This window comes from Chelonia mydas, chromosome 3 (genome assembly GCF_015237465.2).
Source record: "Chelonia mydas isolate rCheMyd1 chromosome 3, rCheMyd1.pri.v2, whole genome shotgun sequence".
NCBI classification, from domain to species: Eukaryota; Metazoa; Chordata; order Testudines; family Cheloniidae; genus Chelonia; species Chelonia mydas.
The window spans coordinates 129063959-129081475 of record NC_057851.1 but is presented as its reverse complement, the minus strand read 5'-3'; the positions used below and the strand labels follow the sequence as shown (position 1 = coordinate 129081475).

The window sequence follows — 17517 nt, the reverse complement described above, 5'->3', positions numbered from 1 at the left end:
GTTCAAAAAAGAACTTGATAAATTCATGGAGGATAGGTCCATCAATGGCTATTAGCCAGGAGGGGCAGGAATGGTGTCCGTAGCCTCTGTTTGCCAGAAGCTGGGGATGAGCAACAGGGGATGGATCACTTGATAATTGCCTATTCTGTTCATTCCCTCTGGGGCATTGGCCACTGTCGGAAGACAGTATACTGGGCTAGATGGACCTTTGGTCTGACCCAGTATGGCTGTTCTTATGAACATTTATGTCTGAAGAGGCTATCTCCTTAAGCTATTGTTGGGCCAATTTCTGCCCATCCATTTGTGTAAGAATGTTCTTGTTACAGAACGTGTGATGAGCATTTATCAGACTGCTTCTGTATTTGGCATATTGATAAGTAAAATTGTTCCATGATGCTCTGATTAAAAACCAACTCAGGGGCTTTCCCACTCTTGAAGAGGGGGCTTAGCCCTGGTGTGTCCCTTCATGACTGGGTATGGCATAGCAAGTTCGCCTCATCTACCATCTCCTGCCAACAGCTACTTCAGCCCAGCAGTGGTCTGCTTCTTCTTGTGACTCAGCCCTTTGGCCAGGTCATTTCTAGGGTTACAGAGTCCAACCAACAAACGTCTAACAGCCTCATGCCAAGTCTTTGATCTGAATCTAGACTCATTAAGCCTTCCACCCCTGTTCTCTAGAGTCCTCACACTACCTTCTCAGTGGCCTCTGGGGGAACCCAGTCCCTTCCATGCCTCGGGGTTCCAAGCCAGAGACCCTGTATTGAGCAGGCCAGGTCCCTGTATTCACACTCCCCTCCCCACCACTTCCTCTTACGGGCTTCTCCCTCAAGCCCTTCCTGGGGCCACCATGTACCTATATTCTTCCCAGGCTCCATGGCCTCTAAGGGTTCAACCTTCTTTGATAGCAGGTGCTTACCAGGCTCCCAGTGGAGTCCCCCCAACAAATTCCAAATAAAAATATAAACTTTAACCTCTTGTGCCCTCCTTAGGCTTGAGCTTTCATTCCTCTTACATTTCATCAGTGCTCTGTTCCTCAGCTGAACATCTCCCTAGGCTTCATCTCTGGAGGTCCAGATTCTGCCCATTTATCAAGACTTACTGCTAGAACTTGATTCATCCTGGTGGCTTCTCTGTATCTCTCCTGGCTTTTCCCCAGCAATGCCTATTCAAGAGAGATACCCCTTAGCCAACTCCCCCTGGGTTTACCACCTGCTCTTCTCAGTTGACATCTCATCCTTAATTTAAATCTGATATACCCAGTAGTTGCTACCAGGTGCTCTAACTGAGCTATCCAGACCTTCTTAACTGTTTCAGTGCCAATGAGGGGTATACAGCCCATCACACACCCCTTATAAGGGGCTCTAGTTCTCCTCTTAAACCTACCTTGCCAGTTTGAGAGTAGTGCTTCCTGAGGTGTGTCCATCCACTTACTGTACATAATACAAATTAAAAAAATAATAAAGTAGGTCTGTGCTTTTCATCCACTAGTAAGTATCCTTATTCACATTTTACAAATGAGGAAATTGAAGTGCAGAAAAGTTATGTAGCTTGGCTAAGATCACAGAGAAAGTCAGCGGCAGAGTTGGAAACAGAAACCAGGTCTCTAGACTCCCAATCCTGTTGCTATTAACTGGCCCATAGCCTCCCTACCTATAGTACCGCCAAGAAAGAGAAGATTAGGACCAAGTCTGTGCTCTGTTGCCATCAATGTGTTACATCTGTGTAACAGAACACAAAACTGGGCCTTTAGTGATCAACTGTGCTATGTGAACCTTCCTCCTCCCAGCAGAGTGGCTTTTTCACTTTAGAAAGAACGAGTGTGTCCGATACACTGTTCAATGCATCACTATATTATCTGCAGGGATAAGGATCTAACAATGTAAGCAACTCCAGATTAAGTAAACCAATAGGTTAAAAGGTATGACCAAATTAGAACCATTAGTTGTGATGCTTAATTACCCTTCTTGCAACCTGATCATTTATCCCCTAAACTTAATAGAGGGACATTTATATAAAATTCTTTGTTTACTGCATTTAACAATATCATTTTCCTCCAGTGAGCACAAAACTTGTGCGACTCTGTTCCAAATGTTTTCAGTGACTTGCTACATATACATGGCAATTCCAGGTATAGTGAATCTCATTTTATAGTGAAGTTATTCTATGAAAAAAAAAATTCACCATCAAAGGGTTCCATTGAATTTCATTTCAGGTAAGGGTTAGCAATATCTTTTCTCCTCCCTCAAGCTACAAACTTTCTTCTCTCTCACTGGAATAAAGCCATGTAATAGTTGAGGCTAAAACCATGAGCTACACTTTGCAAAATGTCAGCATGTTGTCATCATGACATTCATTATCATTCTGATTTATGCTCTCCATCATAATAAGCCTTCACATTGTGCCACTCAGTCGGACGACTGTCATCTTTTTCACATGTTCCCATCCATGTTCTGCCTCTTCATTATCCAGTCTGTCATTTAACCAAAACCTCCATGGTGCACGGTAGTCTCTCTCTGTCTGTTAAATGATGTGTGCAGTGTATCTGGATCATGATGAGTAAAATAACACTGTACAATGGAACTAACCATCAGCAGAAACAATGCTATTTCAAGATAATTGGATCAAGAAATCTTCCCTGGTAAAAAAAGGACCCCAGTGATAAAAAGCACTCACTCATACTTCAGCAAGTGGAATTTGCATTAAATAGCATGTGATTTTTCAGATCAAGTCAAAGTGACCCTACTGCAATTAGAAATCACTATTTCCAAGTGAAACAAATTTGATGGAACTAGTAAACTGTGAAGATAAATATGTGTATCTAGTAGAATATTATGTTAAAAGCATATTACAATAATAACCATGACTAGTTAACTTTGTATGGAGTGAGAACCAAACTCTTTTTACAACAGTGTAGCTTTCAAGTAATATCATTAACGTTATTTGAGTTATTTCCGATTTAACACAGAACAGAATCTGGAACTAAGGGTCAAATCTTTGCCCTAGTGAAATCAGTGGGAATTTTACTGTTGACTTCAGTGGGGCCAGCATTTGTGTGTTGTTCACTTAGGGACTGGGCACCTAACATTTCTGATGGCTGGCTTTATAAGTACAACAAAGCCTTCATTATCAAAATATGAGTATTGTTAAAGTTAATCATATGGAGTGGTGAGCTTTCAGTTTATAAGAACATAAGAATGGCCCTACTGGGTCAGACCAAAGGTCCATCTAACCCAGTATCCTGTCTTCCGACAGTGGCCAGTGCCAGGTGCCCCAATGGGAATGAACAGAACAGGTAATCATCAAGTGATCCATCCCCCGTCGCTCATTCCCAGCTTCTGGCAAACAGAAGCTACGGACACCATTCCTGCTCCTCCTGGCTAATAGCCATTGATGGAACTATCCTCCATGAATTTATTGTGTTCTCTTTTGAACACTGTTTTGGTCTTGGCCTTCACAACATCCTCTGTCAAGGAGTTCCACAGGTTGACTGTGTGTTGTGTGAAGAAATACTTCCTTTTATTTGTTTTAAACCTGCAGACTATTAATTTCATTTGGTGACCCCTAGTTCTTCTGTTATGAGAAGTAGTTCACAACAGTTCCTTATCTACTTTCTTTACGCCAGTCATGATTTTATAGACCTCAATCATATCTCCCCTTACCTGTCTTTTTTCCAAGCTGAAAAGTCCCAATCTTATTAATCTCTCTTCATAGGGAAGCCATTCCATACCCATAATAATTTTTCTTGCCCTTTTCTGAACCTTTTCCAATTCCAATATATCTTTTTTGAGATGGGGCGACCACATCTGCACACAGTATGCAAGATGTGGGCGTACCATGGATTTATATAGAGGCAACGTGTGAAAAGTGGTGTCCAGACTGCTCCCAAATAGCCAGGGAACAGCAGTGACTAAATCATTTTCCTCATCTCCAGGTGGCCAGGGGACCTCTCTCATTTGGGTATCCCACCTAGCCACAGTAATCCATGCCTTTGGCATATGGGGGCTGGTTACAGCAAGAACTGTACCTAGGATTAACTTGAAAGTGTGGTGGCTATATAGAATCTCTGTGTGATTCTATGTGCATCAGCCTGCTTCATATGTGGGACATAGATAAGAGCACATTACACGGGTGCACTGGCTCTCTAGCCCTATCAGGTACTACAGCAATGGCTCGGACATTAATGTCTAGCTAGCTAGATGTTAAGGTCCCAGTTCTAATCTTTATGCCTTCAGTGGGTTATAGCTTAGCTATCCCAGAACTTGCGTCTCTCTCTGCAACAACTGTGCTCAGCAGACAAGCTGCCACTGAGTCTCCAGTGAGAAATTCTTGGGGAATGGGACAGAAGGGTTGCGGCAGAATGAATTTTGACTGAGGAACTTCTCTACACTAGAGATCAGAAAAAGCCACAGTCCTGGCACATTTAGGGCTCACTCTAAGACTAATCACTTTGCTCAAGACTTCTCCCAACACAAGTGGCTACAGAATAGCCTGACAATGTTGTTCCTAGAGACAAACAATTCCCATTTTCAAGTGCAAGACAAACAAGGGAAAGATAAAGAATATGGCCCCTCTGCACAGTAGTAATGCTTTTCTAAGTGTAAATGGGACATATGCCTGTACAAGCTGAAGTCAGGGGGAGGTGTGCGGTAGGTGCGCGCGGTAGGTGCAAGACTGAAGCCATGGGACCTTATTCTCTTCTCTATAAAAAATAAAGTGTTTACTTCTTCCGATTCCTCTTCTTCGAACTTCTACACTCCTGGCAGATCATTCATTTATGTATGCAGACCCTTCCTCTCTATTTCAATTTGTATCTGCCAGCCTGACTTCTGATTAGCTTCAGTAACATATTTCCAAATTATACAAGAGGCCTTGATGCAAAGGAATCTTTCCCTTTTCTAATCCAGAGCCTATCTTAACCATGTTAGCCTCATTCATTAATTTACCTTTGGTTTCACATGACTATTTGACACTTGTAGGAACTAGAACATTTCTATAGACACAAATAATAATTGGATATGACCATTTTCGCATTAACCCTAATTAACAGATCAGTTATTTTGAAATGTTAAAATAAATGTCATTACTGTGTTTTATTTGCTGTTATCATTCTAAAGTGTGTTTATTTTTGTTTCAAATACTAAATGTTATTCTATAGAAATAATCAGTAGAGGACTAGATTGTACATTCATTATTCATGTTGGCAAGTATATTCAAAATGAATGGTCCCATTGAAGTTGTTCACCAGGGTTAGGGTGGCACAATCTAGCCTTATGCAAGCATTTTTTTTCATATATGTCATCTATGTACAGTGCATAAGTTCTTAAAGAAAACATTGAGCACTATTAAGTACACGCAGCCAGAAGCCACAAACTTTTTTTATTTAACTTTACGTTTAAAATATTGTATAGTCACATACACCACAGCAGACTGTTCAGCTTCTTTCTTCTACATTTAATTCTGTGCTTTAGTATCAAGTGTCTGTACTTCGCAGTTTGTGCACACACTGCATATCACTTAGTTTCTATGCATGTCATGTTCTTCAGAGCTTAGTAATACATTCAACTTGACAGAAATTGTGTGTTTTCAAGTACTGAAGACAATCAATCAACTTCAAAAACTTCACTGAAAAACAGTAGAAATGTTCCTTGTACACTACTCTTAAATCTTAAAGTCAACATTTTTAGTGCTTCAATTTTGAGTTATTCCTTTTATAAAGAGAAAATCTAGCAGGGGAAAAAAAATCTACCTAAAATATCATTCCTAAATCAGATAAAATAGTGGGCTACAATATATGTACAGTATATAAATATATTTATTTATGTATATATGTACACATATACTAGTTAAACATTCATTATAAATAGAGTTGTTTTAACTTAGGCTGGGTACAAAAATAGCCACTTTGTTGGGAACATGCAAATACAGTATGCTTCAACCTAACAAAAAATCTTTAACTCTATTTTCTTAAATATAAGTTTTAGTCATATAGATTTAATGGATTTAAACCATAAAGTAAAGTTTCCCCGAAAAGGTATAAAATCTGCTCAACACTAGCTATAACTAAACTCACATACGGTATCTTTTAGGTAATTAATTTCAAGTATTCTTCTCATGTCAGCTAAGTCCAGACACTTTAATTTTGCTGCTTTATTACAGTAAGATATTCATCTTTGAACACTAACAGCCAAGTTATGGCCCATCTGGCATGCACACACTGCAAGGGAGAGGGCTTTCCCTAGTACTGCTCTTATGTAGGAGGCAGTCTTAATATGGCTACTTGTGCTACAGGATCCAGATCCTATGTCCATTAAAGTCAGTTGTAAAACTCTCATGGCGCAGATTTTAAGGCCCAAAGAGACCACTATGATCATTTAGTGTGACTACCTGCATAACACAGGCTGTTGAATTTCACTCAGTGATTCCTGCATCTAGCCCGGCAGCTTGTGGTTGAACTGGAGCATATCTATCACTGCTGACTTTAATGGGGCAGGATCCCACTGCAGAAACATGGTGGAGAGGCTGGCCACTTCAACTTTCACTGCACACTGCCCATAGGGCTGCTAACTGGACAGGGATGTGCATAAAGCACTACTTCCCAGCTGCTACATATCCTCCCACTCTCCCCGTGTAACTCCATTTTAGCAACATTCATTTGTGTCAGAAGTCTTTTCAGCATCTGAAATGATGAATACTGATTAAAGCAGCACAGTCTCCTTTCTTCTCTAAAAATTTCCTCCCCACAAAAAATAAAGAGGCATTCTATTTCTTACTGTAATGATGTAAGTGCACTATAATATTGGTATGGATGCCCTCGTATTAATTGTTTATACAGCCATCATAGTAAGTTGTAGGTTGAACAGTCACAAAAGGCTCATTTGCTTTTTCATCCTCCTTCATGGAAGCTGCTTGGTCCGAAATCGAAGAGAAGGAAAGCTGGTCATGTTCCACTATATGCACTTGGTCCTCTTCCTTGTCCTTCTTCACATAAAACAGTTTTCTAAACTTTTTGAGCTCATGAAGTTCACAGAAAGTTTCTAGAACCACCAACATTGCAATGAGGCCCAGCAGCAGGTAACCTGCCCAAGAAACAAAGAGAGACACAAGGTTTGTGAGGTAATATCTTTTACTGAGCCAACTTCTGTTGGTAAAACGCGACAAGCTTTTGAGCTTGCTCAGAGAAAAACACAATGCCTGAAGCATTATCCGGGAAAGCTGGTGTGATAAAGCTCTAACTTGGAGTTTTTCCCACCTATGATTCCTGGACTATTATTTTTTCCCTCCTTTCTGTCCTAGGCATAGAATTTTGGGGGACAGAAGAAAACTAATTTGCACCAGATGAGCATGTAGCCCTTTGTATTTTTTTTTAAGACTACCACAGAAAATGCTATAATATGAAATAATTTGCTAATTGTTTTAGTTCATTGTGTTCCATATGGGAAAGTAGGCAATGACATGCAATGCATAAGAATGTTATAACTTCAATAATAATGTATCCCATATATAATTTCATGAACTGTGCATTCTTCAATTCTTCTTTTCATTATTACTATTGCACATTGTTAATAGAAGTAGTAGTTTTACGAAGTTCAATACAGTCATTTGGCTATTACATCTGTTCAATAATACAGAACTGTTAAACAATATAACAAGAAAGTATCTTTTCCTTATGTATATACTTATAATTTAAAAATGTATGAAGAAAACCTGTACCATAAAACAAGTGCAAAAGCCTAGAAATGTATGCAAAAAAGTAAAAGAAAAAGTCTAATATTTCACGTAAATGTGTACAATCACTGCTGTCACTTTGAAAACAGACAAATGTTTCTATCCCCTCCCCCCAAGAACTACATAGTAAAACCATGAAGACTGTATACATATTACATACATTACACTAATTAGGCAAAATCCTGCTGGTGTTACTTACACAAACACTACCACTGACTTTTGTTGCATGTTGTACACATTTGAGATTTTGTTTTTGTAAGGCAAAACCATCATGCTCTGAGGTTCTGTGGTGGACCATAGACTTGCATTGGAGCTCTTCTGAAAAATCAGGCCTCCTGGGGCTAATAATCCATCATATTCTTTATTTTCCTCTCCAAACACAGACACACCCAATTTCCTGAACAGGACTCCCAGGAAAATAGTCCAACAAGGATTTCTTATTCTAAATACTCTAACTAGGCCACCACAATTTGTAATTCAGAAATACTATTGCATGTGCCCATATTAATATTGTACAGCTTCTGTGGGGAGTCTTGTGTTAGTAAGGGCAGCAGGAATTGACTTCATTATAAATAGCACAGTCCCTACAAATCTATGCAATATATATTGGTTACAAAGAACACTATCCAAATGTAAAGGGCTGCAATAATTACTATCCTGTACAGCATATTATTGCACAGACTTATGGGGACTAAACTATTTATAATGGAGTTTATATATATATATATATATATATATATATATATATATATATATATATATATATATATATAATCTCCCCATTTTTTATAAAGAAAGCCTACATTCTGCATAAAATATCACAGCCCCCACATTTCTTCCCCTACAAACCAATTTAAGTCATAATCGGGGTGAAAGTAAGCTGGTGCAGTGTGCTGGTAAAAAGTGGCTGCCAGTACCGGCTCGTACCCAGCTGACTTTAAAGCACTGCCGTGGCAAATGCTGCCGCAGCAGCACTTTAATGTTGTTGCCCCTTTTGCATCCCCCACCCCCTGGTCAATGACATGCGGGCGGGCAAAAGGAGCAGCTGCCCCGGGGCCAGCAATTTAAAAGGACCCAGGGCAGTGGCCGGAGCCCCGGGCTCTTTAAATTGCCGCTGGAGCCCCAGGCAGAGCAGGCCAGGCAGCGTGGAAGGGCTGGCTGCGGGACACTGACCCCCAGCCCCGCCCCTTCTGCCTGAGGTCCGGCCCCCCCGTGCCAGTAAGTCTTCGGCTTTACTTTCACCCCGGCCATGATCCCCGTGCTGAGAACCGCTGATCTAAACCAACACTACAGTTCCAATGTATGTAGCATTTTAAAGCTTTAGTTCATGAAATCACTAAGTGAGTTATGCATTAAGATACCTTTCTATTTACATAGGGCAAAAAATGGCAAGGTTGTTGTGAATCTGCACTAGGAGCTAGATAATTCTTTCAGAGCTTCCCAACCCATTTGAATTTCCACATGAGTTACTGGGAGCCCTAGATCTTCCCCTTATTTCTTGGAAAGACTTGGACACTGTATTTTGGCTCTCAGCCCGTCATTTACTAAGGCTATGGCTACACTAGCAAGCTTGCAGCTACGCCACTGTAAGCTCTCTAGTGTAGCTGCTCTAAGCTGACAGGAGAGAGTTTTCCCGTCGACTTTATTAATCCACCCCCTGAGTGGTGGCAGCTATATCAGTGGGAGAAGTTCTCCCGCCAACATAGCGCTGTGCACACCAGTGCTTAGGTTGGTGTAACATGTCACTCAGTGGGGTGGCTTATTCACATCCCTGAATGACAAATTATATCGACATAAGCTGTAGTGTAGCTGTAGCCTAAGTCTCTTCATATGCACTTGGACATATTACTCTGTGGAAGTGCACAGTAATTAAATAATTAAATGCCCCTACCAATGGGTCAGTCAGGATGGGGAGGTTGGGGGGATCTTTAGCAACAGGGGTACAAGTGGCATACTGCCACAACGGTTAAAAATAAAGTGTACTGCTGGCTAGCTCAAGGCTCTGCTTCTGAAAATGCATCTTCAAAGCATGATTCTGCAGTCCCTATATAGGCAAGCCACCCATTTAAGTGAACAGGAATTTCACCTGCATTAAGATTGCAGGATCATGCCCTTAGTGCGGGAGGCACACAGCAATCCATCAAAGTGATGGAAGGACTTGGTAGGTCTTTGACTTGGTTTGCATTTTAATTATAGATTCAGGATTGCCTGGCATGAAGCTTGAAGGCAAACGATGTGCACCCTTGTGTTGCTACTGTAGAATCTTGCCCTGTTCATATCCCTTCAGAATGCTGCTGCAACAGACCATTCTCCCAGGCCATCGCTTTGACCACGTAACCCCTCTCTTTACATTCCCTCCCCTGGCTCCCCCTTCTCTATCACGTCAAGCATAAGTTGCTTGTTTTAACTTTCGAGGCCCTTCATGGCCTGTCCCCACCCTATCATCTTTCATTCGCTATCAAGATACTGACTCCTGCCTCCGATCTAGCCCATGGCAGCTCCATCGCCTACTTGTTAAGTTTTTAAACACACCCCTTCACATGTTCTCCGGTGCTAAGGCTTCAAAAGGTGCAAAAACATCTACAAAGCTACCTCATTATCCTCCATTAAAACCCTCTTGAAAACTCCTTTTCCATGATGCCCACAAGCAGCTTACCAACAGTTAGGCTGTGGGTACACCAAGACAATTGCCTGTCATGCTACCCAATAGTGTTTCAATGTTTCCTTGTACTCCCTCATCTGTCTGTATCCATTATGTTGTCTCTTCTTTTATACTTGGGGTAAGCTCTTTGGGGCAGGCACTATCTTTTTGTTCTGTATTTATACAGTGCCTAACAGAATGGGATCCTGGTCCATAACTAGGGCTCCCAGGCACTAGAGTATTACAAATAATAAGACCAGCAGTTCAGATTTGGAAGAAGGAGATTTGTTTTTGCCTCTTCTTTCTTAGCAAGCCACTTCCTAACTGAGCTTAAAGCCTTTTTGCTTTCTTATTCCACCAGCGCACAGGCTCCCTAGTGGTATAGCTGTGATGTAAATTGACAAACACCAAAACCAAATGCTAATCTTCAGCATCATGTGCAAGAGCAATGTGCTCAGAAACGTGCAGTGACATGCATTAAGACCCAAATATCAAAATCAAAGTCAACATTTAAAACAGTAGATTGTTATACTTTTGTATTTACTTTGTTTTCTTAATTTCTTTTAAAAACTAAAATAAAAATTATAAAACATAAAATTAAATGCTGATTTTTTCCCTCCAAAACGAAGTTTCTTCAAAATCAACATGTTCCATGTTTCAATTTTGATGAGTCAAGCATTTTCCGGTGGAAAACAGTTCTGCTGGAAAATTTTTGACTCGGACTAATGGGAGCTTTTGAGAGGTCTGCACAGCTTTTTAAAGGATGTTATAAATGGAGCTGGTCGAAAAACTGGATGTAATTTTCGTGAACATTGTCCCTTTTTTGGTTTTCATTTGAAATTTCAAAGAAAGTGTTTGTTTGTTTTTTTAAATTGAAGTTCGGAAAATTACAACCAGTTTTAGTTCTAACTAATTATCTTGCTCCTTATCACTTATTTGACTGCCACAGCATTAATGCCAAATTTGCACTTGGGGTTTTTGTACTGGGGATGCAGGTTGGTGTATTAATCTCTGTCTGGCAAGACATTATTTCAGTTTATATTAAAACACACACAAAAATTAAAAAAACAAACAAACAAAAAAAACCCGAAACACACAGAAGAGGAAAAAAAACCTCCAGCCCAGATAGCTAAAAACTTTAATACCTTGTCAAACAAATCTTCATTTAACAAACTCCCTATTCAGATTAGTGCTTTTAAAGGGGGCTGGGAGAGTGAGGAAGAACCCATATATCACGGTTAACAACTCATAAGGGGGCATAAGGCCTAGATGAATAGGTAAGGTAACCAAAGAATATGGAGGGGGAGAAAGAGGCACCTAATACGTAGAAATCCCATTGGCTAAATGACTATTATTTAATCGTTAGTTTGGTACTTACACGTAATTCCTATCTTATACAGCTCTCTGAATTTTTGATTGTAACCTTCTCCTGGAACATAGTCTCCAAGACCAATGGTGCTCAGGGAAATGAAACAAAAGTAAAAAGATTCCAAAAAGTTCCAGTCATCTTCCACAACAGAAAATACTGCTGCCGGGATAAAGAAAAAGCATGAGACGGTAACAAACCCAAGAATCACTGCGTGGATGATGGCAACAATCTGCTTGGAGAAGCCCCAGCGAATGTGGAAATATAGTACAGGCCGTCTGGTGACATAGACTATGATACGCTGCACCACAGCTGTCAGGAAAAGCAGCGTAAAGGGGATTCCGATGACGGAGTATATAATACAGAAGGCCTTTCCTCCATCCGACAAAGGCACAGTGTGACCATAACCTGGGGGAGGGAAAAACAAACAAACAGAGGAAGGGTGTATATGAAATGTGGAAAATAAACTGGAACAGGCACATACCACCAGTGGGGAACTCAGTTGCTACATCTGTGACTGTGTAGTATTATGTTAAATACAAAGAACCTTTCACAAAACTTTGAACTCTGCTATACTTTAAATGTACTACCATCAAGGATAATTTTAAACTATTGGTACAGCCAGACTATTGGGGGTTAACAGCTACATATAAAGTACAAAGCATACGGGAAAACATTTTTCAAAACTATGCATGTCATTAAAACAATGTATATTTTGGAGAAAGGGTGTGTTGTCTAGAATTCAGAGCATGAGACCAGAGATCAAGACATCTGGGTTCTATTTCTGGTTCTCCTACCGACTTACTGTTTGACCTTCGGCAAGTGACCTGGACACAGATCCTGAAAAGGTATTTAGGCACTTTGCCATTAATTTTAATGGAAGTGCCTAAATACCTTTGAGGATCTGGGCCTTAAACTTTCTTTGCTTCAATTTACTGATCTGTCAAAAGGGGATAATACTTACCACACAAGGGTGTTTTTGGGCTTAACTGATTGTAAAATACTTTTAGATCTTTAGAAGGAAGGTGTTAAAAATGCGAAGTATTATTGTAATTAGTACTTCACATTGCATTTTTTCCATAGGTTGTTTCAATGATAATCCCCTAAGAATATTTAAAAACAAAATAAACCTCCACAGCAAAAATAATAGCTTGAAGGCTGGACCTTCACCAGGTCACTGGTGTATTGTAAGTGACAATAGTAATCTGTCTAATTTAGAATGTAGGAATTTATACAGTGCTGTACGGGCTGCTGATGCCAATGTATGCAATTATGCTAGTCCCAGGCTAGAAAGTGCACCATGCCAGACTGTTTGGTTTTAAAAGTAAACCACAAGTACAATAAATCCACTAAACCATAAATGTTTTCTTCTGTCAGCTGACAAAATTAATAGTTTACTGTTATTGTAGTGGGGTAGGGGAAGTCTCCTGCAATCTACGGAGGTTAATCACACCAATAGAAAGACATGTAGTAATATAACTCCAAGCAAGTTGTAGCCAATTGGTTCATTTTATCATTCATTTATTGTGTGAAGTTATGATTAACTAATATAATACATTGAATACAATCACTGTATGCTAAATAGAGTTAAATTGTAGTATTATAGAAGTATAAGATGAATCAGTATTTAGACATGATAAGTATGCATTAGGTATCTAAGTAGGGCTGAAACGCCCGGCCTACAAGCTGAGGCCTGTATGAGTTTAGCCATACTAGGCTATAAGCTTAAGAAATGCTTGACATAAGTGAGTGACCAAAGAATGACCCTTTGCCACAAAATTACGAGAAAAGATATACCAGTGGGTAGTATTGCAAAAAATTAACTAAGATTAATTTTTGATGACAAGATACCTGGTAGTCACCTTCTTCTGACACGTGTTCTAACTGCAGGGTGCACTATGTGCATAAATGCTAATGAGAACAAAAAGATCTACACACAAGCTATGAAAAATGGGGTATCCCAATATTCTTGGGGGACACAATACAAATATGGGAAAAGAGGGTTGACACTTTCATGCACATGTGCAGGGTATAAGGTATAGTCAGAATCACATTATAAAAGAGGGGGCTCCCAGATTGGGTAAAATGAGTTCCCTATGGGAAAACTCCAGCAGGAACCATCCCTCTACTGATGATCAGTTGGCAAGGCATCCATCAGACCTCAAGAATATCATTAAGGATGTGATTATGACTATTTGTAGCATGGTTTTTTGTAGGATTTCTATATGCATGGGTAATCATAACCTTAACTGTAACTTTAATAAAACTTGTAAAACAGACTAGACCTTGTACTTCTAACCGTATGTGTGGTCACTATTTTTGGTCTTTATATGTTCCTAGATCCTCTAAATCTGAAACAAGTAGCAGAGGTGACTTTCACTCTGTAGAGATTGAAACTGTAGCCACCAGAGCCGAACGCAGGGTGGTGTAATACCACATTACAAAAATTCACTTTACATAAAATAAAAGGCTACAAAAGTTCAGACAAGTCCTAGTCATTTACAGCTAAAAATCTGCTAGTTCACGAAGAGTCACTTGAATCCCATACTTCCAGTCTTATCCATCTTACAAGTCAGACATAAAAAAGAAACCCTCTTGAAAGTTTTCCGGTGGTCTAAAAATTGGTACTAAATGTCTTAGAGGAAGCAATATTTTAATCCAAGATACATAGAAACACTTTTAGATAATGGACGACAAATTACAAAATTTGCATCTCCTCACCATTACAACATGCACAAAGAAACCCTATGCGGTGTAATTTCTCTGCATTATATAACTTAATGCACCAAATAGTAGTCTTCAGTCCTACATGAATTTTAATGACATGATGAATAATTGATCCAAGTTCAGTCACTTGAACTCCAGAAAAAAGATCATGCTGCAGGGCACTTTTTTTGTTTACCTTTATAGTACTACTGAAATCCATTACAAGTCTCAAAGATTTTTAAACACACTAAACTGTTAATACCTCTATCTTGTACACGGAAATGTTCATATTTTACTGAGTTGGCCCTATAGCATTTTCTGCCTAAATCTAACTCCATATTAAAAACAACTGGAAAATTACTACTAACTACTTTGTATACACTGACCATCCAGTTAATGGTTTCCAAAGTTTTTTTGCCTTTTCCAAATGTTAGGGCCTGATCTAAAGATCACTGAAGTCAGTGGATTAGTTAAACTGCATTTAACCCCTTTGTGAGCACCCTTACACAGAATTAATTCACTTCCAAAGTGAATTAAGATAAAGTGCATTAAGGCCACTTTAATACTGAATAAGAGTTACAATATTTTTGTCATGCCAATAAATCTTGGTCTTTCATTGTAACAAGTATTAACACAATAGAGGATAGTCTTACATTTCAGAGAAAATCAGGGAACTAAAAAGATAAGCTAAATGTCACTGTTCAGTCACTTGCTTTCTGTTGCATCTCATTCCCTTCCTTCATCTATTTGTTGCCTCTTCACTCTGTAACCTCTTCAGGGCAAGGATTTTCTAAGATTGGTGCACACATCTGGCTCTGTATAACTATATAATAATGTGTCACTTTCCATTATTCAGCTGAAGCAATCATGTTTACATATATCACAACAGTAGTCCTAAAACATGCTTTTCCTTATGAGAGAAAAAGGCTCAAATTAAGGAGAATTGTATCCCCATTATTAAAATTATTAAATTACTTTAATCAGTATAGGGAGAGGACTGGGACAGAATTGATTTGGGGGGACTCAAGTTAAAATGGTCCAGGTAACATAGCTCATAGGGGATGTTTTTCCTAAGAGTCATTTAATGGCTCCTTTTATAACCTAAAAGGCATAGTATACACATTTTTATCTTATAGGATGCAACTGTGCATATTCTCATTGTCCATAGAAATGGATATTCTTTTTCTAATTCTTTTAAGCCCTTGACCTTGGATACCTTGTGGCAATTACACAGGTTGATTATGTGTTGGATAAAATATTTCCTTTTATTGGTTTACATTTATTGCCGTTCAATTACATTAAATTGTTCCGTTGTTTTTGTATCATGCGAGTAAACAGGAGTTACTGATTCTACTTTCTCTGTACAGCTCATTTTATATGCCTCTCACGTTCCCTATTATTGATCCCTTCTAGTTATTTTCTCATCTGTCTTTGTACCTCTTCTATTTTCCTATATCCTAGCACTGAGGAGAGTATCTTAGGTATGCCACTGGTTTATAAAATAGCATTAGAATATTTTCATTATTTTCTATCCCATTCCTTCTATAGCCATACATTTTGTTTGCTTTTTGGATTTCCATTAAACAGATGTTTTCACTGAGCTGCCCAGTTCCTTTTCCCAAATGGCTAGCGTCGGTTTAGAACCGAGCAAGACATATGAGAGGCTCACATTATTTCTTCCAAATTGCATTACCCTGTCAACACTGAGTTATCTGTTATCATGCTTCCCAATTGCTAGTCTGGACTAATTAGTTTTGTGTATCTAGCTTTTGCTACCTCATTGTTCAGTCCCTCCTTTAGTTCATTTAGAAATATTTTAAATACTGTCCTAGCACAGATCTTTGAGGAAACCATGAAGTTGACCAATTAATCCTGGTTTTCAATCCCCGAGACTGCTTCTAATCCAGAACAGTAGTGTACTGTTCCCTTTATGGCCTCCTGGAGGGACTTTGACAAAGGCTTACTGAAAGTCCAAAAAAAATTATAACTACTGGTTCTCCTTTGTCTATTTTGTTGAAGTGATCAAAGAATTCTGGTACATCAGACTTGAACCATATTCCTGGTATGTTCCTCCAGCAGCAGAGGTAGAGGTCTCCCAGAAGGAAGAGGTGATACAGCTCTGAGCTGGATTATCTCCAGCCTGAATTTCCAGGCAGAAATCCCCACATGATGCTGTGGAAAGTGCTACTTTTCCCGATCCATCCTTTTCTGGCCCAAGTTCAAGACCTTGCATCCATGGTGTGATAGGTTCGGTCACAGAGACCCCCTTGGGACTGTCACCTGATGTGCTGAAACTACCTCTGAGCCCGTCTTCCCTGCCAGCTTTGGACTCCAGAACCCTGTCTTGTTGAGCCAAACATGCAAGCCTGCTACAACACAGACCCTGGGTCTGAACCATGCCCCCAAAGCTGCAGACTTTGACCAAAAATTGCTCAGCAAGTACTCCTATCTCCAGCACCCAGACACCCAGTTCCCAGTGGTATCCAAACCCCAAATAAATCTGTTTTACCCTGTATAAGCGTTATACAGAGTAAACTCATAAATTGTCGGCCCTCTATTACACTGACAGAGAGATATGCACAGCTGTTTGCTCCCCCAGGAATTAATCACTTACTCTGGGTTTACTAACTTACAAAAGTGATTTTATTAAGTATAAAAAGTAGGAGTTAAGTGTTTCAAGTAATAACAGACAGAACAAGGTAAATTATCAAGCAAAATAAAATAAAACACGCAAGTCTAAACCTAATACATTAAGAAACTGAATACAGGTAAATCTCACCCTCAGAGATGTTCCAATAAGCTTCTTTCACAGACTAGACTTCTTTCTAGTCTGGGCCCAATCCTTTCCCCTGATACAGTTCTTGTTAGTTACAGCTCAGGTAGTACCTCAGGGATTTCTCATGATGGCAGCCCCCTTTGTTCTGTTCCACCCCCTTTTATAGCTTTGGCACAAGGTGGGAATCTTTTGTCTCTCTGGGTCCCGAGTCCTCCATCTAAATGGAAAAGCAGCAGGTTTAAGATGGATTCCAGTACCAGGTGACATGATCACATGTCTCTGTAAGACCCCATTCTCCATTCT

General features: G+C 39.6%; 1 protein-coding gene and 1 long non-coding RNA gene across 2 annotated transcripts in view; one reads left to right on the top strand and one right to left on the bottom strand.

Annotated features, from left to right (window-relative positions):
• LOC122465125 overlaps window positions 1-17517 on the top strand; it is a 212411-nt gene that overhangs the window by 107855 nt on the left and 87039 nt on the right. The window contains exon 2 of the long non-coding RNA XR_006289708.1: window positions 11767-11834. This is a non-coding gene — a long non-coding RNA (uncharacterized LOC122465125). Of the gene's footprint in view, window positions 1-11766 lie in introns of the transcript that reaches the window.
• Window positions 5347-17517, bottom strand: part of KCNK1 (potassium two pore domain channel subfamily K member 1) — a 48473-nt gene continuing 36302 nt past the window's right edge. The window contains exons 2-3 of the mRNA XM_007068870.4: window positions 11745-12140; window positions 5347-7076 (exon numbers count right to left, since the gene is read on the bottom strand). Coding sequence (XP_007068932.3) covers window positions 6817-7076; window positions 11745-12140 — 656 coding nt within the window. The 3' untranslated portion in view covers window positions 5347-6816. The remainder of the gene's footprint in view (window positions 7077-11744; window positions 12141-17517) is intronic.